Source organism: Heptranchias perlo, chromosome 22, assembly GCF_035084215.1.
Source record: "Heptranchias perlo isolate sHepPer1 chromosome 22, sHepPer1.hap1, whole genome shotgun sequence".
NCBI classification, from domain to species: domain Eukaryota; kingdom Metazoa; phylum Chordata; class Chondrichthyes; order Hexanchiformes; family Hexanchidae; genus Heptranchias; species Heptranchias perlo.
Window position 1 is genome coordinate 9,975,337 of NC_090346.1, and position 25,445 is coordinate 10,000,781.

At 44.8% G+C, this 25,445-nt stretch overlaps 2 protein-coding genes across 2 annotated transcripts in view; one reads left to right on the plus strand and one right to left on the minus strand.

Annotated features, from left to right (window-relative positions):
* Positions 1–5,340, minus strand: part of gpr146 (G protein-coupled receptor 146) — a 78,512-nt gene extending 73,172 nt beyond the window's left edge. The window contains exon 1 of the mRNA XM_068002914.1: positions 4,989–5,340. The gene's annotated coding sequence lies outside the window, so the exon portion shown is untranslated. The remainder of the gene's footprint in view (positions 1–4,988) is intronic.
* LOC137340468 (uncharacterized protein C7orf50-like) overlaps positions 1–25,445 on the plus strand; it is a 283,224-nt gene that overhangs the window by 248,890 nt on the left and 8,889 nt on the right. Inside the window, exon 2 of the mRNA XM_068002917.1 lies at positions 19,786–19,991. Within this exon, the coding sequence (XP_067859018.1) occupies positions 19,786–19,991 (206 nt within the window). The remainder of the gene's footprint in view (positions 1–19,785; positions 19,992–25,445) is intronic.

A 25,445-nucleotide genomic window follows, 5' to 3' on the forward strand; every position in this document is an offset into this window, starting at 1 on the left:
AGTCTTGTTCTGCCTGCGCAGAGGCCATTGGATGTGGGTTAATAGCGGATCACGCTACCAGCCACCAAGTACTGCAGTTAAAGATAAAACATTACTGGAAACCAAAAGAAAGGAATAAACAGAATTCTACTTTTGCAATTCAGCAGAGTCATGAATGATGCGAATGCCCTATCTTTGTGCTGACACATGCATAGTGCATAAAGTGTACAACTAAAAGAAAGACTGCATTTATATAGTGCCTTCCACGACCTCAGGAGATCCAAAAGCGTTTTACAGCCAATTAAGTAATTTTTGAAGTGTAGTCACTGTTGTAATGTAGGAAATGCAGCAGCTAGTTTGTGCACAGCAAGGTCCCACAAACAGCAATGTGATAATGACCAGATCATCTGATTTTCAGTGAAGTTGGTTGAGGAATAAATGTTGGCCAGGACACCGGGGAGAACACCCCTGCCAAAGGGGAACGTGTTTTCTCTTCCTTGCTTCAGAAACTTTTTAATGAGTTGCTTTGCACTGTGTAAATCGATGGCATTTATTATACAGCCTGCCCACTCTTCACCCCGGCCCCTCACAAACTTGCTGCTCCATGTGACGCTCGGCCTTCTTTTACAGGCACACGGACTATAGGATGTCACCAGGCCTGGGACTCAGCTCTGTTCCTTTCCTCTTCTCTTGCTGCTCAGCGAGAGAAAGCAAGCACCTACTATTACGCGGCTGGCCTTCCCTGCATCCACAGGGCTCTAATGAATAATTGGATCTGTAGCTTTAATGGAACTATTGTTTCTGGAGTATTTTTCCCTTTCCGTTAAATTTATTTTAAATTTGAAATGCTCATACTTGTGTTCAAATCCCTCCATGGCCTCGCCCCTCCCTATCTCTGTAACCTCCTCCAGCCCTACATCCCTCCGAAATCTCTGCGCTCCTCTAATTCTGGCTTCTTGTGCATCCCCGATTTCCTTCGCTCCACCATTGGAGGCCTTGCCTTCAGCTGCCTAGGCCCTCTCTGGAATTCCCTCCCTAAACCTCTCTATCTCTTTCTCCTCCTTTTAAGATGCTCCTTAAAACTACCTCTTGACCAAGCTTTTGGTCACCTGTGTTAATATCACCTTATCTGGCTCAGTGTCAAATATTGTCTGATAACATTCCAGTGAAGTGCCTTGGGACATTTCACTCTGTTAAAGGCGCTATATAAATGCAAGTTGTAGTTGTTGTTTCCTGTGGGGAACTGCCAGGCTTCCACTCAGTAGCTATCTTGGCCAGTATGTTAGAAGGGGGCGGGGGTGTTAGTTTCTTAAAAAATGGTATAGAGGATATACATTGAGCACTGATGGTTTTAGAGAAACAAACTGTGTTCCGTACCCATCTGCCCTCTCAGGTGTCAGCCGTGGCTCAGTGAGCAGCGCACTCACCTTAGTCAGAAGGTTGTTGGTTCAAGTCCCACTCCAAAGACTGGAGCACATAATCCAGGCTGACACTACAGTGCAGTACCAAGGGAGTGCTGCACTGTCGGAGGTGCCGTCTTTCACATGAGACATTAAACCGAGGCCCCGTCTGCCCCCTCAGGTGCTGAAAAAAATCCCATGGCACTATTTCGAAGAAGAGCAGGGGAGTTCTTCCCAGTGTCCTGGCCAATATTTATCCCTCAACCAATGTCACAAACAGATTATCTGCTCATTGTCACATTGCTGTTTGTGGCAAATTGGCTGCCGCATTTCCTACACTACAACAGTGACTACAGTTCAAAAGTACTTCAATGGCTGTAAAGTGCTTTGGGACGTCCTGAGGTCGTGAAAGGTGCAGTATAAATACAAATCTTTCTTTCTGGCTGTTTAAGTTAAATCTTAATGTAATTGCAAAGTAAATGTTAAGTCTGAAATGACAAGCAGATAAAGGTCATAAGTACACTTGTAAAGGTTTGCATTTTATATACTGCATTGTTGCAGTGATCAGCGCAAGTGGTGAAAACATTTCCTGTAGGCTATAGTGGTGGGTCAGCAGTTAGAGCATCTGTTATATCCTGACTTACTGTTCAAGACAGACCTCAATCATTTTTTAAAATTTTGGTTACCAGCACACAAGCTTAAAACGCGGTCTGTCTCTGTGTTTAGGAATAGCTCGGTGGAATTCACAGTGCTTTTGAAATGAATTGTACCAGACTGGATTCATCCACTCCAGTGGTTGCAATGTTATTTCTGATTCTGAAGCCAACTGTCCTTTCAGATTTCCGGTCCAGGCTTGTAGAATGTAATATTTTACTAAACGGTCACAGCGGCCAAGAGTTTTTTTGGGAGCAGTAACGGTGTCCTTACCATGTTTTGTGAAAGGGTGCAGTAGTGCACTCGCTGATGTCACAGGACTAGCAAGCCAGAGACCATGTGTTCCATCCCACCACAGCAAGTTTTGAAATTGAATTCATTAAATAAGTTAACTCGCACACGGTCAGCAGAATAAAAAAAATGACCCTAACTGGTCCATTGCCACCTCTACCCAGTCTGGCCTAAACCTGACTCTAGTCCCACACTGTAGGATTGTCCTGGAGTCACCAGGAATTAAAGATCAATCTCCTGGACACTGCCCTGAGCAACCCGGGAGAAAAATCATAGGGGCATTAAAAAAAATTAGTGTGTTTGTTTAAAATTTTCTTTGAATGCTTACATTTATAGTTAATTATTATTTATAAAAATATTGGTGATTAGGAAAAATGGCTGTTTGACTGGGCGGGGTGGTTGGAGGCAGGAGGTTATGTGATGAAACCTCCAGGAATACGTCCAACCAGAGTTTGTAACCCTAACACTAATGCCCTCTAAGGTGACCTAACAAGCCACTAAACAGTAATCTTAAAAAAAATGCTTGAAGAAGGCCCATCACTACCTCAGACCAGCTAGGATTGGACAACAAATGAGGCCTTGTTGGTGTCTTCCACATCCCGAGAACAAATGGGGGGAAATTAAACATGATGAGCACCAATAGTTTATGGTGACCGGTTAATTTTTTTTTGCTACATGGGATTCCAAAGTTTGTACCAATTTTGGGGGATTCTGTTTGTTTAATTAGGGCCACTGCATTAGTCAATTTCCTTTTTATTTATTGCAAAAATTTGAGGATTTTTAACTGATGGTTGATAACAAAATATTGATTTATTAAACATGCCAGTGACATCTAGTGGCGGAGCATCCATACTGCAGCAATGTTTTCCTCTTTTATTGACTGGCTTTTGAGTTTGCACAGCGTGAATCCTTTCTAGGCTGTCTTACTGGGATGAACAGTTCTTCAAATGTTATGCTCAGTGAATATGTTTTCATTGTGGGGTAGGTGGGAATGATGCTCAAACCTCATTGGCTTAACCCCAACAGAAATCTCACGGCCACCAAGGCACGGAGCACCAGACAAAATGGAAGCTGGAGTCTACGTCCATTAGCTGCCACACCGGTGAACCCACGGACAGACACATACACCTCAAAGATGTGGGCCCAGATTTTGCTGCCAAAATAACGGCGAGTTTAATGGCTCTCGCCGTTATTAGTGTGTAAATCGTCCAGCAACATGTGGCGAGGAAGAGATACCCCGTGAATTGCGAATCGCTGCACGTTGCTGGATGATTTGCGCCGCTAACCTCGCGAAAATGGTAGCTCGCCCTCAACCTCCCCGTGAATTTCATCAGGTTGCTGCATTTGCGCGTTAATTACCAACTAAACTCGCCGCAGAAAGCTAGGGCTGGTACTTAACAGCGTAAGTACCTTTTTAATGAGGAGATTTATGTTCCTGCAATGCCAATCAACCTCACCAGCCCAGAAAGGAACAATTTAAACTGTGAACCCTCATTCCTACAGGTAGCAAATTGTTGTTAGAGATTTTTAAAAATTAAAATTTTTAATTTAATTGTTTTTTTCTTGCTTTTCTTTTCTGTCTCTTTTTTTCTCTCCAATCTTTAATCCGATCTTTCTTTCCCTCTCTTTATTTCTCTTTCTGCACTTGATTTAACTCTAATTCACCCTATTTCCTTCTCCGTCGTTCCCCTGTTTCTTTCTCAATCCTTAAATCTCTTTGGTTAAGGAGATAGACTGTTGGTCCCGTCGCTCACCAAGGTCCCAATTGCCCCGTTGCCCTCACCGTGCCATTATCAGCTCACACTTCCGGCAAGTTACAGGGCAAAAAAAATTTCGAGCTGAAGGGTGAGCGAAAATGTCTAACTAACGGGGCACAGCAGGAGATGCCCCACGCCAGCAAGATCTGGGTCATTGTGGTGCCGCACACTGCTCCATCTGGCCGAGAATTGGTGAAAGTAGACTAGTGTCAATAATGTCTCTTGGGAATCGATTCGAACTTGATAATCTTCCATTTTGGGATCCTCGAGCACTTAAGACCTAATGCACCGCCAAATTCTCACCCTTTCTCTGCACCCCTCCCCTAGTCTTAAAGACCCTGTTAGTTAGCAGAACTCTTGATCGACCAAGGTATATTCTGTCCCCTCTGGACAGTTTGAGTGAGTGAATAGAAAAATGATTCTGTCACTTTTATGCTGTCTATATTTCACCAATAACTGAGGGGATGACAGTCCCAGTAATTTATTGTTTCTTTGGGGGCAGTAGGTGACAAATAATGAGTGCCTGCCCCATAATTTACTAAACGTCATTGAGTCTGAAATCGAATATAAACTCTACACTTCCACCACAGTGCAGTTTGAGAGTGTTACATTCAGCAACTATAATGTCATTACCGTAGACTTTCTGGGTTTAAAAAGTGCGTGTACAGAAAGCAATCAGTCCGTGATTAGAAAACAGTTGGACCTAATTAACATGCACGGCTGAAACTGTATGAAATCCTGTTCAAAACTGTTTTTAAAAAAAAAATAGCTTTAAAGCAGGTGGTCAAGAGCCATGCTCCAGCGGTTACCATAGAAACACTCAAGTCAAGCAAAAAAAAATGAAGTTGGTTTCTAGTTTCAGGACTAACGAGGGGAGGAAAAAAAAAACAGAAAGCAAAAAACTTACCTCAGTTTCGAGTTTGCAACTTGGATTTGCCGGTTAGAAGAATTTCAGGGTTTCTTTTTTTTAAATAAAAAAGTTGGCTCCCAAAAAGTGTCCTCTCTCAAGTCTTTGGAGTCCTGGAGAATGGAAAGTATCAGAGCTGGAGCTGTGGGTGAGAGTCTGCCGAGTGTGGGGAGAGTCCAGGGCTCGTTACATCCTCGTCAGCCGGCGTGTCCCTTTCTGGGAAAAGACATCCTTTCTCCGCTCTCTCTCTCTCTCTCTCTCTGTGTGTGTGTGGTGTGTGTGTGAGGACTGTTACAGGACTGTGCAGGAGCCCCAGCCCCAGCCTCCTCCTCCTCCTCCCGGGAGAAAGGGCACAGCACCAGCACAAGTAAGCGGGCACTCGCAGCTCATTTCCATTCTGGCCACTGAGCGATGACAAACAGCAAGAGTGGAGGGAGGGAGGGGGGGGTAAAGAGAAAGAGAGAGAGAGAAAACTCATGAACTGTTCGAGTATCCAGAGGAAGCAGGCTGACCTAGATTGTATCTGCTGAAAATAATAATTTTTTTTTTAAAAAAAAGAAACACAACAAAACCCCAGCCCATCAGAAGTGGACCACCTCCCTCCCCCTTTTACCGAGCCCTGCCTTTTAGTGTTCTTTATCGGCAGTGATTACTGAAGGGAGCGCTCGTTCTCAGCAGATACACCATGTAATGTGTTCTGCCTGGATTTCATTAAAGCCTAAATGCATCGCGGTCACACCACAGAAGGCTATCTGGCAAGCTGCCTATTCTGTGGGTATGATTTCCATCGAGGCACCTCAGATCTCAGGGTTTTTTTAAAAAAAACCCCACCCCCTCTGTAAACTTCAAAACCAAGTCCTCCAGGAATACTTACCTAGTGCAGGATATATATTTATACACATACAAAGGGTTTCTCACTGATGGAGCAAAGTGCGTTTCCTTACAGAGCTTGTTTTGAATCCTTCTGCCCCCAGTGCACTTCAGAAGCCTTTTTAATTCAGTCCAGTGTTCCCTAACACAGTGAGCCTTTTATATTTTTTTTCCATAAGGATTTTTTGGATAATGGACACAAGTTACATTGCTGTTTCATCCGAACCCCACAAACCATTTAAAACTCAACAACAGGAAGATATTTCTAACTCTTTCCAGCTTGTTTTTTTTAAATCTTAGGCAAAATAAGTGGGGCGGGGTGGGGGTAGGAGTGCGCTGGCATTTTTTTTGTGTCAAAAACTATAGTGCATATGACAGCTAGCAGAGGGAAAAGGCTATTAATCATTTAAAAAAAAAACTAGCTCCTAGGAAGCAACCGAGGAAATGCCCAGACCACAGACTGGGCACTCGGGACAGAACCCCAGCCAGCAAAACAAAAACAAAAAACTAAATCTGCTTTTTGTTTCTGAAATGCCTCCGAGGAGGGAGTAGTGGTCGATTAGGAGCCTCTTTTGTCAAGTGCTTGGCATTTTTATGACTGGCCTCATTAGTAAAGGATGCAGCAACTTGTTTTGAGAAAACAGCAGCTGTAGGATCAGAAGATAGTTTTCAAATCTTTGACATGTGGAGTGGGGAAGGTGGAGGGGGGGGTTAGGCTGAAGAAAGAGGAGGAGTCTCTACTGCAGAGAGTTGATTAACATTTAATGCACAACTGTTGGGCTTGAGCCAAGGAATTTGCACAACGTGCACGGGATTGATAAGTGATTGCAATCATTTGCTGCCTTCAGCAGTTTCATGACTGTGGACAGTGAGGTACAGAAAAATACTATCGGAATATTATGATATGATATGGTTTGGTATATTTAAATAAACAGTTGAGTATATAGTGCTGACACAGCCCCAAAAAGTTGACGACTCAAGAAGGGCCCCGATTGTAAGCCAGTGACGTGAAAATAAGTACATGGATGGGATTTGTAACTTAAGGTATCAGCCGTGGCTCAGTGGGCAGCACTCTCGCCTCTGAGTCAGAAGGTTGTGGATTCGTGTCCCACTCCAGAGACTTGAGGACCTAATCCAGGCTGACACTCCAGTGCAGTACTGAGAGAGTGCTGTCTTTTGGATGGCAGTGTATCCTACATTACAACAGTGACTACGCTTCAAAAGTACTTAGTTGGCTGTAAAGCACTTTGGGACATCCTGAAAGGCGCAAAATATAAATTCAAGTCTTTCTTTTTTTAAGATATAGGTATAGTGTATTCAGTATATTTACAATTTAGTATATTGCAGTTCTGTACATTAGTTTAGTATATGTCTATTGCAGTTCACTAATGAGAATTCATCATATTAGTTGTTTATAACACTGCAGTTCAGTACATGGAAATTTACAACAACAGCTTCCATATGTATAATGTATAAAAGCGTCTCGAGGCGCTTCACCGAGACGTATGGAATACCGACACTGAACCAACAAAGGAAATATTAGAAAAGGTGACCGAAAGATTTTTAAAGGAGGAGAGAGACTGAGCAGTTTATGGAGGGAGTTTCACAGGGTAGAACCCAGACATCTGAAGGCCCTGCAGCCAATTGTGGGGCAATGGGAGGGGGTAAAGGGCAAGAGACCAGTGTCAGAGAAGTGAAGAGTTTGGGGGAGGATAGAGAAAGAAAGAAAGAGCTTGCATTTATATAGTGCCTTTCATGACCTCAGGACATCCCAAAGCGCTTTACAGCCAATGAAGTATTTTTGAAGTGTAGTCACTGTTTTGTAATGTTGGGTCAATTTGCACAGAGCAAGATCCCACAAACAACAGTGTGATAATGACCAGATCGTCTGTTTTGGTGATACTAGCCAGGACACCGGGGTGAACTCCTCTGCTTGTCTTCGAAAAGTGCCATGAAATCTTTTACATCCACCTGAGGGGGCAGACGGGGCCTCGGCTTAACATTCCATCTGAAAGATGGCACCTCCGACAGTGCAGCACTCCCTCAGTACTGCACTGGAGCGTTGGTCTGGATTACGTGATCAAGTCTCTGGAGTGGGACATGAACTCATAACCTTCTGACTCCGAGGCGAGAGTGCTACTCACTGAACCATGGCCGACACAAGCTGAAGTAGGTTATGGATGTAGGATGGAATGAGGCCATGGAGGGATTTAAAGATGAGGACAAGGATTTTAAATTTGAGGTGATGGGGGATGGGAGCCATTGTGGGTTAGTGAGGACCAAGGTGATGGGTGAGTGAGACTTAGCTTGGAACGGTATGTGTGCACCATGGTTTTATACAAGCTGAAGTTGAGTGAGGGTAGAGGCCAGCAAGCAGGGAGTTGAAAATAGTGGAGTTGGGAGGCAATGACAGCATGTCATTTCAGGGTTTGAGCCGCAGAGGGCTGAGTTTGGGACAGATGTGGAAGGTAGGCGTTCTTTGTGATAGACGGGATATGGGATCTGAAACTCAGCTCGGGGTCGAAGGGCGCTGAGGTGGTTGTGAACAGTTCGGTTCTGCCTGAGAGACTGGCTGGGGAAGGGGATGGAATCAGGGGAGTGGAGTTTGTGACAGGGACCAAAGACACTGGTTCTACGGTCTGATTGGTTGAGGTAATTCTACAGCACTAAAGACATGTTCACAGAGACACAAGACTTTTAATAAAGTACAAAGATACTTTTACTGTGCTGGTAACCCACTGCAAGTATTTTTTTCTTGGTAAATATGTCAGTAGTAGGGTCTTTTCCTGATGACTAGTTAGATAAACGCACACCATAGTGTGTCACAGACTAGGAAAGTTCCAAGTTTTATCCCAGGTTTGTGCTGAGCTCATCTTTTAAATTATGGCAGTGTTCGGCAAGAAGAAGGAGATCTTTGTGTGTTTGATCCTCATTTTAATTCGTTTGTGTCTTCTTGGGGCTGTGTTCAAGCTTGTATCACCTGCCCGCTAAAGTGGATGTCTTTTGTGGCCATGGTGTTCTTTAATTGGTAGTACTTAAGTCTGATCTTGGGCAACACCCTTCCTTTTATTGGCAACTACATTACTTGGCGCTAATCCCTCCAATGTCTAAGCTTTTGTCTTTGTGGGCCACATATGTGCGTACCATAAGTAAATAAACTTTCTAAGTCCTCGTTCCCATTATCTTGGATTTTGGTTTCCTGATATAGAATCAACCAATGAGCCAATGGCAAAGGTAAAGGTGATGGGGTAGCTCTGTTAATAAAGGATGAAATTGGTATAATGGTGAGAAATGATCTTGGCTCAGAAGATCAAGATGTCAAAGGGAAAGAAATCACTGGTGGGAGTAGTACATAGGCCCCCTAACAGTAGCTACACTGTAGGGCAAAATATAAATCAGGAAATAAGGGGGGGCTTGTAAAAAAGGTAATGCAATAATCATGGGCGATTTTAACTTTCACATAGATTGGACAAATCAAATTGGCTATAAAGTGTATTAGGGACTGTTTCTTAGACCAATACTTCGGGGAACCAACCAGGGAACAGGCCATTTTGGATTTGGTAATGGGTAACGAAACAGGATTAATTAATGATCTCAAAGTAAAGGATCCCTTGGGAAGCAGTGATCACAACATGATAGAATTTCACATCCAGTTTGAGAGCGAGGATCTTGGGTCTGAAACTACTGTATTAAACTTAAATAAGGGCAATTATAAAGGAATGAGGGCGGAATTGGCTATAAAGTGGACTGGGTAAACAGATTAGATGGTATGATGGTGGATAAGCAGTGGCAAACATTTGAAAAGATATTTTATGACTCGCAACAAAAATATATCCCTGTGAGGGAGAAAGACTCCACAAAACGGGTGAACCAACCATGGCTAACTAAGGAAGTCAAGGATGGTATCAGGTTAAAAGAAAAAGCATACAACATGGCAAAGATTACTGGTAAGCCAGAAGATTGGGAAAACTTTAAAAACCAGCAAAGGATGACTAACAGAATAATAAAGAGGGAGAAAATAAATTATGAGCATAAGCTAGCAAAACTGACAGTAAAAGCTTCTTCAAGTATATAAAAAGGAAGAGGGTAGTTAAAGTAAACATTGGTCCCTTAGAGGATGAGACTGGGGAAATAATAATGGAAAACAAGGAAATGACAGAGGAATTGAACAGATGTTTTGTATCGGTCTTCACAGTAGAAGACACTAATAATATACCAATAATAGTAGATAATCAAGGGGCAAAGGGGAGGGAGGAACTAAAAACAATCACTATCACTAGAGAAAAAGTACTTGGTAAACTAATGGGTCTAAAGGCAGACAAGTCCCCTGGACCTGATGGCTTGCATCCGAGGGTCTTAAAGGAAGTGGCTACAGAGATAGCGGATGCATTGGTTGTAATCTTCCAGAATTCACCACATTCTGGAAAGGTCCCAGCGGATTGGAAAACCGCAAACGTAACACCCCTATTCAAGAAGGGAGTGAGACAGAAAGCAGGTAACTATAGACCAGTTAGCCTAACACCTGTCATTGGGAAAATGCTAGAATCCATTATTAAGGAAGTAGCAGCAGGACATTTGGAGACTCATAATACAATCAAGGAGAGTCAACATGGTTTTATGAAGGGGAAATCATGTCTGACAAATTTATTAGAGTTCTTTGAGGAAGTGACGGGCAGGGTGGATAAAGGGGAACCAATGGATGCAGTATATTTGGATTTCCAAAAGGCATTCGATAAGGTGCCACATTAAAGATTACTGCACAAGATAAGAGCTCATGGTGTTGGGGGTAATATACTGGCATGGATAGAGGATTGGTTTACTAACAGAAAAGAAAGAGTCGGGATAAAAGGGTAATTTTCAAAATGACAGTCTGTAACTAGTGGGGTGCCGCAGGGATCAGTGCTGGGGCCTCAACTATTTACAATATATATCAATGACTTGGATGAAGGAACAGAGTGTCTTGTGACCAAATTTGCTGATGATACAAAGATAGGTGGAAAAGCAAGTTGCAATGAGGACACAAAGTGTCTGCAAAGGAATATTGACACATTAAGCAAATGGGCAAAAATATGGCAGTTGGAATATAATGTGGGAAAATGTGAAGTCATCCACTTTGGGAGGAAAAATAAAAAAGCAAAATATTATTTGAATGGAGAAATACTACAAAAGCTGCGGTACACAGAGATCTGGGTGTCCTCGTACATGGCAGATCAGACCCACCAGAGGTGGCGGTACAGTGATATACAGTCAGGAGGGAGTAGCCCTGGGAGTCCTCAACATTGACTCCGGAACCCCATGAAATCTCAGGTCAAACACGGGCAAGGAAACCTCCTGTTGATTACCACCTACCGTCCTCCCTCAGCTGATGAATCAATCCATGTTGAGCACCACTTGGAGGAAGCACTGAGGGTAGCAAGGGCACAGAATATACTCTGGGTGGGGGACTTCAATGTCCATCACCAAGAGTGGCTCAGTAGCACCACTACTGACCGAGCTGGCCGAGTCCTGAAGGACATAGCTGCCAGACTGGGCCTGCGACAGGTGGTGAGTACGCCAACACGAGGGAGAAACCTACTTGACCTCGTCCTCACCAATCTACCTGTCGCAAATGCATCTGTCCATGACAGTATTGGTAGGAGTGACCACCGCATGGTCCTCGTGGAGACGAAGTCCTGTCTTCGCACTGAGGACACCATCCAATGTGTTGTGTGGCACTACCACCGTGCTAAATGGGATAGATTCAGAACAGATGTAGCAGCTCAAAACTGGGCATCCATGAGGCGCTGTGGGCCATCAGCAGCAGCAGAATTGTATTCCAGCACAATCTGTAACCTCATGGCTTGGCATATTCCTCACTCTACCATTACCAACAAGCCAGGGGATCAACCCTGGTTCAATGAGGAGTGCAGAAGAGCATGCCAGGAGCAGCACCAGGCGTACCTAAAAATGAGATGCCAACCTGGTGAAGCTATAACACAGGACTACATGCATGCTAAACAGTGGAAGCAACATGCTATAGACAGAGCTAAGCAATTCCACAACCAACGGATCAGATCAAAGCTCTGCAGTCCTGCCACATCCAGTCGTGAATGGTGGTGGACAATTAAACAACTAATGGGAGGAGGAGGGTCTGTAAACATTCCCATCCTCAATGATGGCAGAGTCCAGCACGTGAGTGTAAAAGACAAGGCTGAAGCGTTTGCAACCATCTTCAGCCAGAAGTGCCAAGTGGATGATCCATCTCGGCCTCCTCCCGATATCCCCACCACCACAGAAGCCAGTCTTCAGCCAATTCGATTCACTCCACGTGATATCAAGAAACGGCTGAGTGCACTGGATACAGCAAAGGCTATGGGCCCCGACAATATCCCGGTTGTAGTGCTGAAGACTTGTGCTTCAGAACTAGCTGCGCCTCTAGCCAAACTGTTCCAGTACAGCTACAACACTGGCATCTACCCAACAATGTGGAAAATTGCCCAGGTATGTCCTGTCCACAAAAAGCAAGACAAATCTGATCCGGCCAATTACCGCCCCATCAGTCTACTCTCAATCATCAGCAAAATGATGGAAGGTGTCGTCGACAGTGCTATCAAGCGGCACTTACTCACCAATAACCTGCTCACGGATGCACAGTTTGGGTTCTGCCAGCACCATTCGGCTCCAGACCTCATTACAGCCTTGGTCCAAACATAGACAAAAGAGCTGAATTCCAGAGGTGAGGTGAGAGTGACTGCCCTTGACATCAAGGCAGCATTTGACCGAGTGTGGCACCGAGGAGCCCTAGTAAAATTGAAGTCAATGGGAATTATGGGGAAAACTCTCCAGTGACTGGAGTCATACCTGGCACAAAGGAAGATGGTAGTGGTTGTTGGAGGCCAATCATCTCAGCCCCAGGACATTGCTGCAGGAGTTCCTCAAGGCAGTGTCCTAGGCCCAACCATCTTCAGCTGCTTCATCAATGACCTTCCCTCCATCATAAGGTCAGAAATGGGGATGTTCGCTGATGATTGCACAGTGATCAGTTCCGTTCACAACCCCTCAGATAATGAAGCAGTCTGTGCCCGCATGCAGCAAGACCTGGACAACATCCAGGCTTGGGCTGATAAGTGGCAAGTAACATTCGTGCCAGACAAGTGCCAGGCAATGACCATCTCCATCAAGAGAGAGTCTAACCACCTCCCCTTGACATTCAACGGCATTACCATCGCCGAATCCCCCACCATCAATATCCTGGGGGTCACCATTGACCAGAAACTTAACTGGACCAACCATGTAAATACTGTAGCTACAAGAGCAGGTCAGAGGCTGGGTATTCTGCAGCGAGTGACTCACCTCCTGACTCCCCAAAGTCTTTCCATCAACTACAAGCCACAAGTCAGGAGTGTGACGGAATACTCTCCACTTGCCTGGATGAGTGCAGCTCCAACAACACTCAAGAAGCTCGACACCATCCAGGACAAAGCAGCCCGCTTGATTGGCACCCCATCCACCACCCTAAACATTCACTCCCTTCACCACCGGCGCACTGTGTCTGCAGTGTGTACCATCCACAGGATTCACTGTAGCAACTCGCCAAGGCTTCTTCGACAGCACCTTCCAAACCCGCGACCTCTACCACCTAGAAGGACAAGAGCAGCAGGCACATGGGAACACACCACCTGCACGTTCCCCTCCAAGTCACACACCATCCCGACTTGGAAATATATCGCCGTTCCTTCATCGTCGCTGAGTCAAAATCCTGGAACTCCCTTCCTAACAGCACTGTGGGAGAGCCTTCACCACATGGACTGCAGCGGTTCAAGAAGGCGGCTCACCACCACCTTCTCAAGGGCAATTCGGGATGGGCAATAAATGCTGGCCTCACCAGCGACGCCCACATCCCATGAACGAATAATAAAAAAAATGAAACACAAAAAGTCAACATACAGGTGCAGCAGGTAATCCGGAAGGCAAACGGAATATTGGCCATTATTTCTAGGGGGATGGAGTATAGAGGCAGGGAAGTCATGCTACAACTGTACAGGATGCTGGCGAAACCACACCTGGAATACTGCGTACAGTTCTGGTGCTCTTAAGAACATAAGAACATAAGAAATTGGAGCAGGAGTAGGCCAATCGGCCCCTCGAGCCTGCTCCGCCATTCAATAAGATCATGGCTGATCTGATCCCAACCACAAATCTAAAGAACACAAGAAGTCGGAGCAGGACCCGGCCACATAGCCCCTGGGCCCTCTCCGCCACCCACAGGGCATTGACCGATCCGAACTCAGCTTCATGTCCAATTTCCTGCCCGCTCCCCATAACCCCTAATTCCCTTTACTTCTAGGAAACTGTCTATTTCTGTTTTAAATTTATCTAATGATGTAGCTTCCACAGCTTCCTGGGGCAGCAAATTCCACAGACCTACCACCCTCTGAGTGAAGAAGTTTCTCCTCATCTCAGTTTTGAAAGAGCAGCCCCTTATTCTAAGATTATGCCCCCTAGTTCTAGTTTCACCCATCTTTGGGAACATCCTTACTGCATCCACCCGATCAAGACCCTTCACAATCTTATATGTTTCAATAAGATCGCCTCTCATTCTTCTGAACTCCAATGAGTAGAGTCCCAATCTACTCAACCTCTCCTCATATGTCCGCCCCCTCATCCCCGGGATTAACCGAGTGAACCTTCTTTGTACTGCCTCGAGAGCAAGTATGTCTTTTCTTAAGTATGGAGACCAAAACTGTATGCAGTATTCCAGGTGCGGTCTCACCAATACCTTATATAACTGCAGCAATACCTCCTTGTTTTTATATTCTATCCCCCTAGCAATAAAAGCCAACATTCCGTTGGCTTTCTTGATCACCTGCTGCACCTGCATACCAACTTTTTGATTTTCTTGCACTAGGACCCCCAGATCCCTTTGTACTGCAGTACTTTCTCATTTAAGGAAGGACATACTTGCATTGGAGGCAGTTCAGAGAAGGTTGACTAGGTTGATTCCGGGTATGGAAGGGTTGTCTTATGAGGAAAGATTGAACAGGTTGGGTCTGTACTCATTGGAGTTTAGAAGAATGAGAGGAGATCTTATTGAAACATACAAGGTTCTGAGGGGACTCGATAGGGTAGATGCTGAGAGGATGTTACCCATCATGGGGGAAATCTAAAGCTAGGGGACATAGTCTCAGAATAAGGGGTCGCCCATTTAAGACTGGAATGTGGAGGAATTTCTTCTCCCAGAGGGTTGTGAATCTTTGGAATTCTTTACCCCAAAAAGCTGTGGAGGCTGAGTCATTGAAAACATTCAAGGCTGAGTTGGACACATTTTTGATCAGCAAGGGAGTCAAAGGATATGGGGAAAGGGCAGGAAAGTGGAATTTAGGTAAAAAATCAGATCAGCCATGATCTCATTAAATGGCGGAGCAGGCTTGAGGGGCCGAATGGTCTACTCCTGCTCCTATCTCTTATGGTCTCAAGGCACTACTGAACAACCCTTTCTCAATCTCCAGGCCCACAAATTTCATCAGGGCAAACCAATGAACAAGAAATACAAGCACAAGTAGCTGGTCATTTATTTCATTGCTGGTTGTGGGACCTCACTGTGCACAAATTAGCTACGGCATTTCCCTACATTACACCAGCGACGACACTTCAGAAGTACTTCTTTTGAGGGGGTCGGCCATTTAGGACCAACGTGAGGAAAAATTTCTTCACTCAGAGGATTATGAATCTTTGGAATTCTCTACCCCAGAAGGCTGTGGATGCTCAGTCGTTGAGTATATTCAAGACTGAGATCGATGGATTTTTGGACACTAAGGGATATGGGGATAGGACGGGCAAGTGGAGTTGAGGTCGACGATCAGCCTTGATCTTATTGAACGGCGGAGCAGGGCTCGAGGGGCCGTATGGCCTACTCCTGCTCCTATTTCTTATTTTCTTATGGAATGCACTGCCTGAAAGAGTGGTGGAAGCAGATGCAACAGTAATTTTCAAAAGGGGATTGGATTAAAAACTTGAAGCGAAAATATTTACAGGGCTATGGAGAAAGAGCAGAGGAATGGGAATAATTGGATAGCTCTTTCAAAGAGCCGGCACAGGCACGATGGGCCGAATGGCCTCCTCCTGTGCTGTACCTACTATGATACTTCGTTGGCTCTAAGACACTTTTGGACATCCTGAGATTGTGAGAGGTCCTACACAGATAAGAGTTATTTCTCTTCCTTCAGGTAGGCTGGAGTTGCTTGTAGTTCAAGGGCTGGGAGCCACATGTGGTCCTGGGGCTGCAAATGGACAACCCTGCTATACCTGAAAGAACCAGCCACTTTAAACAAAAAGCAAAATACTGCGGATGCTGGAACTTTGAAATAAAAACAGCAAAAATGCTGGAAACGCTCAGCAGGTCAGGCAGCATCTGTGGAGAGAGGAGGGTAGGGTTAACTTCAGGCCGTCAGAACCCATTCGAAGAAAGATGGTGGGGGGGGGTGGGTGGGAGGGACGGACGTGTTTTGACCATCAATCAAACTGGGACAGAGTTGCACAGTTGTCTTGAGTCTGCCTGACAACGTTCACAAAATACAAGATTGAATTGGTAATCGCAGAAATGAGTAAGACTGTATTTGAAGGGTTCCTGAAGCTGGTTTCTGCGAGTGTAGCCGGTCATCTGCTAATCATCATTCACATTCTGCTTTTCTTCTTATCCAGAATAATTTCAGATGACAGGTACGTCGTGTTCCACAGACCAGCTGACTGTTGTTCCTGCCTTTTTAAAGCTTTGTTTTGTTAGTCAGTGATTGAATGTAATAAAAAAAATACTGAATATAATGATGTTCTTAGATTGACGATGATCAAATCTAACAGTAGTTATTCATCGTGTACTAACGGATGGCAGATCCTGGAGTGACTTGCAATCGCCAAAGCAGAATAATTTGGGAACAGAAAGCTCACTCGTGGGTAAATTCCCTGCATGGTTTGCACGGAGCCAGACAGGCCACGAAGATTCCCGACTGCAACCCCGGACCTCTGCCCAGTTAGTTGATCTCAGTCGGAAGAGTGATAGAGTTGCTGCAATTGCGATCAGTGCCCCTGAAAATAATCACCTAGCTCCTGATTGCTTTTCAGCACACCCTGCTGGAGGGTGCATGTGCGTGTGGCTGCCTGATATCCAGGCCTTCCAGCACTTAAAAGACAGGGAAAAAAGGCTGGTAAAATACTCTTTGACGACCAACGATAATTCCCATACGTGGAGAATGCATAGCAACACCAGGACACTGCAGGCAATCAGGGATTGTGCAGATGTAATTTACTGACTGACTACATCATTTGTTTTCATAGAATGATACAGCACAGAGGGAGGCCATTCGGCCCATCGTGCCTGTGCTGGCTCTTTGAAGGAGCTTTTCAATTAGTCCCACTCCCCTACTCTTTCCCCATATTTCCCCTGCAGATTTTTCTCTTTCAAGTATCTATCCAATTCCCTTTTGAAAGTTATTATTGAATCTGCTTCCACCGCCCTTTCAGGCAGAGCATTCCGGAACACGACAGCTCGCTGCGTAAAAAAAAATTCTCCTCATATCGCCTCTGTTCCTTTTGCCAATTACCGTAAATCTGTGTCCTATGGTTACCGACCCTTTTGCCACTGGAAACAGTTTCTCCTTATCTACTCCATCAAAACCCCTCATGATTTTGAATCCCTCTATTAAATCTCCTCTTTCTCCCTCCTTCCCCTTCCTGAAGACTTAATTACTGGAGTATGGGAGGGATCATCCTCCAGTACCTCACCCAAGTGGCCAGTTTTTACATGTGAACCTTGAGTAGGAGTGTGTTGCCGGGCCTATTCAACCGCGGAAGGCTTCACAGCCACACCCGCTCTCGTACTGACCACACGGGCAGTTCCAGCAGAAGCTGCTGTGCACCAATCAGGAGCAGAATGTTGGAGGACTTTTTTTTATTTTTCCCCTCTCCCTAACCCTGCAGACAATTGCAGCAGGGCTACTGCTGCCCAGCTGAGATCTCTGCACAAGTTTAACCATCCCTGCCAACCTAGAAAACCAGCAATGGCTGACACAGCCCCAAACAGCTGGCGACTCCCAATTTTAAGCCTGTGACATGCGAAGATAAGTACTTGTGTGGGGTTCGTGACTTGCACTATAGGTATACCCAACATTCCTTTAGTGGTATTGGTGGGATTAATAAGTCCATGGAAGCCTAAGGGGTAAATCCAGATGTTGACAGCACAAAATTGTTTGTATATTTCTAATGGGGGTGGAGTCAGGACTCCTACAGAACATTTCAAAATTTTTACATTAAAAATATTGCATTTTTAAACTTCACAATTAATCAATTTTTTAATTTAAAAAAAAGGAAGAACAAATTGACCAACTAGTCAGTCACCTACCATCCCAAACGTCACTCCCAGCTTCTCCCCTCTTCCTTGCCAAAACACCGCCCCATGGCTTCTGCTCCCTTCCACCTTCTCTTCATTCCCACCCTTTCTACATCCCTCCTTTTCCTTGATGCTCTTGTAAAGAATTCCTGCCCACAGGTCAGAAGCGCTCCCAATAAATTGTACAGATGCCCAGGAAGTGTAGCATATTACTTGAACACGAAAATTTGATACAAAAATGATTTTCTCCTACCCCCAGATGCTGTAGTGTTCTTTTAATTTACTAAGTGCCATTCAAAGGAATTGTATCTAATGCCACATTCAGAATTGAACTCAAATCTCAGTTGAGTGCCTTTGTTTTAAAGTTGCCCTACATCTGTTTGCACTGTAGGCTTAAGGGCATCATGATCTATTGTAGTATTGAGACCTCAGTTATAGCCGGTCTAAATCCTGTGTATATTAATCCAAATGTTCAATCCTACCATCAAAGGATTAGTCAACAACTTATTCTGACTTGCAGTCAAACCATGGGGCAATCCATTCCAAATAGATTTGCACAGGTGGCTTCTAAATCCCATATTGCTTGTCAAGCACTCAAATTTGCTGGTGTTTTGCAGTAAAAACTGATAACATTTCTAAGGAAAGTATTATCAACAGTTTAAGGGTGTACCTTGCGAGCTATTCCCCATTCACTACAGATATCAGCAATAGCAGCCGTTGGTAAAATATGTTTCCACAAAACAAAGAGACATACAAGATGATGTATTTTTAAAATTACTTTTACAAGCACCATAATTTGCTGTGATACCAGTTGGAAAGAACTATTTACCTTTTGGAAAGTGCTAGGCACTTCATTTGTATAGGGTTTTTGCATCCATTGCATGGGTTAGTTTGTTGAGCAGCCGTCTCCAATTAGAATGTTGTTTGAATGATCACGACCATAGTTCTGTTGTATACAAGCTGTCTTTTCCCATCACCAGTGAGTTCTCATCTGTACATTCACGGTTCTCTTACATAATTCCATTGTACTAAAAGTAGCAGCTGATATTTAAAACAACAGAGCAGATAATTGAGATGTTTTAATAGCCCTTTTTTTTCCATTTATTCTCGGGATGTGGCAAGACCAGCATTTATTGCCCATCCCCAGTTGCCCCTTGAGAAGGTGGTGGTGAGCCGCCTTCTTGAACAGCTGCAGTCCGTGAGGTGAAGGTGCTCCCACAGCACTGTTGGGTAGGGAGTTCCAGGATTTCGACCCAGCGACGATGAAGGGACGGCCGATATATGTCCAAGTCGGGATGGTGTGTGACTTGGAGGGGAATTTGGAGGTGATGGTGCTCCCATGCACCCGCTGCCCTTGTCCTTCTAAGTGGTGGAGGTCATGGGTTTGGGACGTGCTGTCAAAGAAGCCTTGGCGAGTTATAAACAAGTTAATTTAGTTGGCTGTTGTAATACCTCTCATGTTGGGAGTGATTACAACATTAGCATCTGATGCACATTGCCCGTAAAATAATTGAGAATTTTTTTTGCCAAACCATTAAATTTATTTGATGTTTATCTGGTTGTCAGGATATTGAAGAAGAAAAGACGGAAGTGCCAGTGTGCCAGGAAGAGGAGGAACTCACACCAGAAGAAAAGAGAAAGATTGAACGGAAGCTGAAGAAAGAGCGCAAAAAGGAAGAAAAACAGCTGCTGCGGGAAGCTGGTTTGTCGGTCAAAAAGGAGAGGCCTCCGACATCTTCAGCGTCTGAACTTGCGTTGGAATATCTAACGAGGTGAGAGAGATGAAAGAATTTCTTTACTTTAGTCCACTGAACTTTTTGTCAACTCTTTACTCGGTCTGGATGGAGTTGCTATTGGCAACAAAGGAGAACTCTGCCTCTGCAGAACCTCCCTCTGATAAACTGGCATCGCAAATTAATTCTAACTGATCTCCTTGGGCATAAAAAAAATCTATGAAAGTACTCGGAAGTGCATTTTTATGTTGACACTGTTGTAATAGAATCAACAGCTTTACAAATGAGGCTGACTGGGACTAGGGAAATCATTCGTCACAGGAAATGTTTGAGATTTTCACCCTACAGCACAAGTTTCCCTGTCAGGTTTCTCTGCTCCTCAGCACTCGAATCCTAATCAATGTTCTGTCTTTCCCCACGTGACTGTAAGAAAGAACTTGCCTTTTATATAGTGCCGTTCACATCCACAGGACGCCCCAAAGCGCTTCACAGCCAATGCAGGGAAAACGCGGCAGTCGATTTGCACACAGCAAGGTCCCACAAAGAACAACGCGATAACTGACCAGATAATCTGTTTGAACGATGTTAGTTGATGGAGAGGCGAGAGTGCTACCCCTGAGCCAAGGCTGACGCCAAACAGTTGCTCATAAAGTTTACACACCCTCTGCTCTGCTTATTGGCGCTTGAATTCACACTCTGAACCGTGCAAATGAGGTGAGCGCTTGCACGCTGACTACACTTCAGTGGCTGTAAAGCACTTTTGGGACATCCTGAGATCATGAAAGGCGCTATAGAAATGCAAGTTGTTTCTTTCTATACTCACCATTAGAGGAGAGAGTGCTGAGCTGAGCTCTAGCTCTCGGAGGGGAAAAGGGCGAGAGAATTGACTGTTACAGAAAACAAAGGTTACACTTTAAAAAAAAAGTCTGGTTTCCAAGTTACAGATACAAACACAACTGGGTGGGGTTAAGTCAGATTGTGTGATTAGATTTACTACAATCTGCAAATAAATCACTGAGGGCTTTATTTTACTTTTGAAATACATTTGCTGCATACAAACCTGGGGGAGATTTTTGTCCCGTTTGTTATACAATTCTGCCCCTGCGATGCTGTAGTAATTACATTATAAATCTGCGATCACAGCCAAACAGCATCTGTTTCCTGGCACCTGTCATAGCTGGGAAGGACACACAATCACGCCGTCACTCTCTTGTCACTCGCTAATCCTCACTGCTTGTTTTGGAGTGATCGAACCGTCACCTAGTTGGCGTTTTAGTTGGGAAATAAATTTTTGCTTCCACTTCAAGCGTCACAGAAAGGTCTTTCCAGATTGATTTCCAAGTCCCCTGGCCAACATTCCTCCCTCAACCACCAAACACAGGTTATTTGTCCTTTGCTGTTTGTGAGACTTTGCTATGTGCAAGTTGGTGGCTGCGATTGTCTACGTAACAACATATGACTGCACTTCAGAAAGTAACTTCTTGGATGTAAAGCTCTCTGAGGTGTCAGCACTGTGTAAATGCATAGGAAGATAGGAACAGGAGTAGGCCATTTAGCCCCTGGAGCCTGTTCTACCATTCGATGACACCATGGCTGATCTGTGACCTAATTCCATATACCCGCCTTAGCCCCCATATCCCTTAAAACCTTTGGTTAACAAAAATATATCAATCTCAGATATAAAATTAACAATTGAGCTAGCATCAACTGCCGTTTGCGAAAGAGAGTTCCAAACTTCTACCACCCTTTGCATGTAGAAGTGTTTCCTAACTTCACTCCTGAAAGTCCTGGCTCTTGCAAGTTCGTTCTTTTAACACTGCCAAAAATCTAAAACATTTTGCACATTTGTTTTACAAATGCTATACTTAGCACAGAAACCGGGAGAGATGGGCACAGACCGTGAGCACTACTGTCATCGGTGGCAAAATGTGTGACGGCCAATTCAAGTTCATACACGGTACATATCACACCTCGCGCAGGCTTTACAATCTCCCCCCCCCCCCCCCCCCCCCCCCCAATATCAGATGATTGCCGGAGGGGCTGTGGCCAGCAGGCACCAGTTCATACTCGTGCATCTGGTGATGCCTAGCATTCAGCCTTTTTGGATGCATCCTTGCGACTCGAGAACCATGACAGGCTGCTTCATTCTGAAAAGTCCAGCCCGGTCGGGTCAGGATAAGATCAGGCACTGCTTGTCCCCTATGAGTGAGTAGCCTGCCAACTCTCACAGTCGAGCCCACACGTGAAGGTACCAGAAGATGCCAGGCACCCTTTGAACTATTCTGCATGAAGCTGTCAATGCACGAATTGAGTCATGGACTAGTAGAACATGGTTTCAACCTGCAAACTCCCCAGAAGAGGAATTCCTGATATCAGCCGGGTCACTAAAGAAAAAGAAAAGAATTGGTGAATGAGACGTTGGCGGAGGCCAAGAGAGAGCACAGCCATAGCTCAGTAAGTAGCACTCGCCTCTGAGTCAGAAGGACGTGGGCTCGTCCACCTCCAGAAACTTGAGCACATAATCTAGGCTGACACTCCAGTGCAGTACTGAGAGAGTGCTGCCTTGTCGGAGGCACCGTCTTTCGAATGAGACATTAAACCTCTCAGGTGGACGTAAAAGATCCCATGGCACTATTTCAAAGAAGAGCTGGGGAGTTGCCCTGGTGTCCTGGCCAATATCCATCTCTCAACCAGCACCTAAAAACAGATGATCTGGTCATTATCACATTGCTGTTTGTGGGATCTTGCTGTGCTCAAATTGACTGCCGCATTTCCTACATTACAACAGTGACTATACTTCAAAAGTACTTAATTGGCTGTAAAGCACTTTGGGACATCCTGAGGTTGTGAAAGGCGCTATATAAATGCAAGTTCTTTCTTTCGCCCTCTCAGCTGTGGGAGTGTACCTGACATGGGAGGTCTAAAAAAGGGAATATAGTTTTCAAAAAGGGCTTTTAAAAAGATGTTCGTTATGGCAGCTGGCAGATCTAGGTTTGCATAATGATTCGGAGAGATTTTCAAGATGTGAAGTGATTTATATTCTGGAGTGGGTTGTTTTTCTATGTAATGTTAGACAAAGAATTCTGTGCATGTTTTAGGAAACACTCGAGGGTGTATAGTGAGGGCTGTCAGAATAGTTCATTTAAATGATCGTATATAGATTTATGCCTCTGTCACTTTTGTTACATGTTCCTTAAAAAATGCTTAATGTACTCTAAATAAAGGGAACTAATTATTCAACAGCTGCATCACGTTCAGAAAATTAGCCCGAGGTGTTCTTGGGAATAATTGATGCAGAGCAGAACAATGAACTGGCTAAATGGCAGACTCTGAAAAAAGCAGCAATTTATACATGCAAGTGCAGACCAGTCCAAGAATAATGTAGCCTCTTAGATATTGTTTTGTGAATTGCATCATATTAGAATATCATACACTTGGGGAAAAATTGACAGATGATCTTCTGTGACATTGGAGATTAATTGAAAACCTCCAGCCAAAAGACTGTGTATGTATAGCGTATCAACTTGCATTTATATAGCGCCTTTAACGTAGTAAAATGTTCCAAGGTGTTTCACAGGAGCGTAATCAGGCAATATTTGACACCGAGCCACAAAAGAAGATATTAGGACAGGTGGTCAGAGGTAGGTTTTAAGGAGTATCTTAAAGAAGGGAATTCCAGAGCTTAGGGCCTAGGCAGCTGAAGGCGCGGCTGCCAATGGTGGAGCGATGAAAATTGGGGATACGTAAGAGGCCAGAATTGAAGGAGCGCAGAGATCGCGGAGGGTTGTAGGAGGTTACAGAGAAGATGTGTGTGTATATATAATATATATATATAATTTGCATGACGCCATCAGTATGAGTTCAACAGCCTCTGCCTCTGTAAAGACCAACATTTAAAATCCCAAATAGGAACAGGAATAGGCCATTCAGCCCCTTGTGCCTGTCCCACCGTTCAATGAGATCATGGCTGATCTGTCTCTCAACTCCATTTATGCGCTATGGTTCCACATCCCTTAATACCCTTACCTAACAAAAATCTATGAATCACAGATGCTGGTGTTGTTCGGGAGTTAGATTAGATACCGGTTGTCATTGATAAAGTTTTGATTAATTAGCTATTTAAAAAGATTTGAACTGCTCAGTTGTATAACAGAATTAACCCACAAGTTGATTTTAATGATTGGAGGATTCTTTCTAATTGCACTTTGGGTTTGCCGCTGATGCATACAGTTCGATGCAATCCCACACTGGAGCTCTGTGTCTGCTACTCTTGAGTCTGTAAAGTACAACCTCCAGACTTAGGTCAGAATCGAGAATAGCTTAGTAACATAGCTCGGGTGTGCTGCTGGAAAAAAATATATTAAAAGATTTTGTTGTGGGTGACAGAGGATGAACAAAGAGGAGGTGAAGTGGTAAGCGATGCGTTAGTGCATCTTCACAAGAGCAACAATTTTTTTTTATTCGTTCATGGGATGTGGGCGTCGCTGGCGAGGCCGGCATTTATTGCCCATCCCTAATTGCCCTTGAGAAGGTGGTGGTGAGCCGCCGCCTTGAACCGCTGCAGTCCGTGTGGTGACGGTTCTCCCACGGTGCTGTTAGGAAGGGAGTTCCAGGATTTTGACCCAGCGACGATGAAGGAACGGCGATATATTTCCAAGTCAGGATGGTGTGTGACTTGGAGGGGAACGTGCAGGTGGTGTTGTTCCCATGTACCTGCTGCTCTTGTCCTTCTAGGTGGTAGAGGTCGCGGGTTTGGGAGGTGCTGTCGAAGAAGCCTTGGCGAGTTGCTGCAGTGCATCCTGTGGATGGTACACACTGCAGACACAGTGCGCCGGTGGTGAAGGGAGTGAATGTTTAGGGTAGTGGATGGGGTGCCAATCAAGCGGGCTGCTTTGTCGAGCTTCTTGAGTGTTGTTGGAGCTGCACTGATCCAGGCAAGTGGAGAGTATTCCATCACACTCCTGACTTGTGCCTTGTAGATGGTGGAACGGCTTTGGGGAGTCAGGAGGTGAGTCACTCACTGCAGAACACCCAGCCTCTGACCTGCTCTTGTAGTCACAGTATTTATATGGCTGGTCCAGTTAAGTTTCTGGTCGATGGAGACCCTCAGGATGTTGATGGTGGGGGATTTGGCGATGGTAATGCTGTTGAATGTCAAGGGGAGGTGGTTAGACTCTTTTTGGGAGATGGTCATTGCCTGACACTTGTGCGAATATTACTTGCCACATATCAGCCCAAGCCTGGATGTTGTCCAGGTCGTGCTGCATGCGGGCTCGGACTGCTTCATTATCTGAGGGGTTGCGAATGGAACCGAACACTGTGTAATCATCAGCGAACATCCCCATTTCTGACCTTATGGTGGAGGGAAGGTCATTGATGAAGCAGCTGAAGATGGTTGGGCCTTGGATACTGCCCTGAAGCACTGCCTTTGGAAGCAAAGCCCAAAGCGCATTATGCTGACAATCGATTTGTTCTCCTTTAAAAATAGACCCT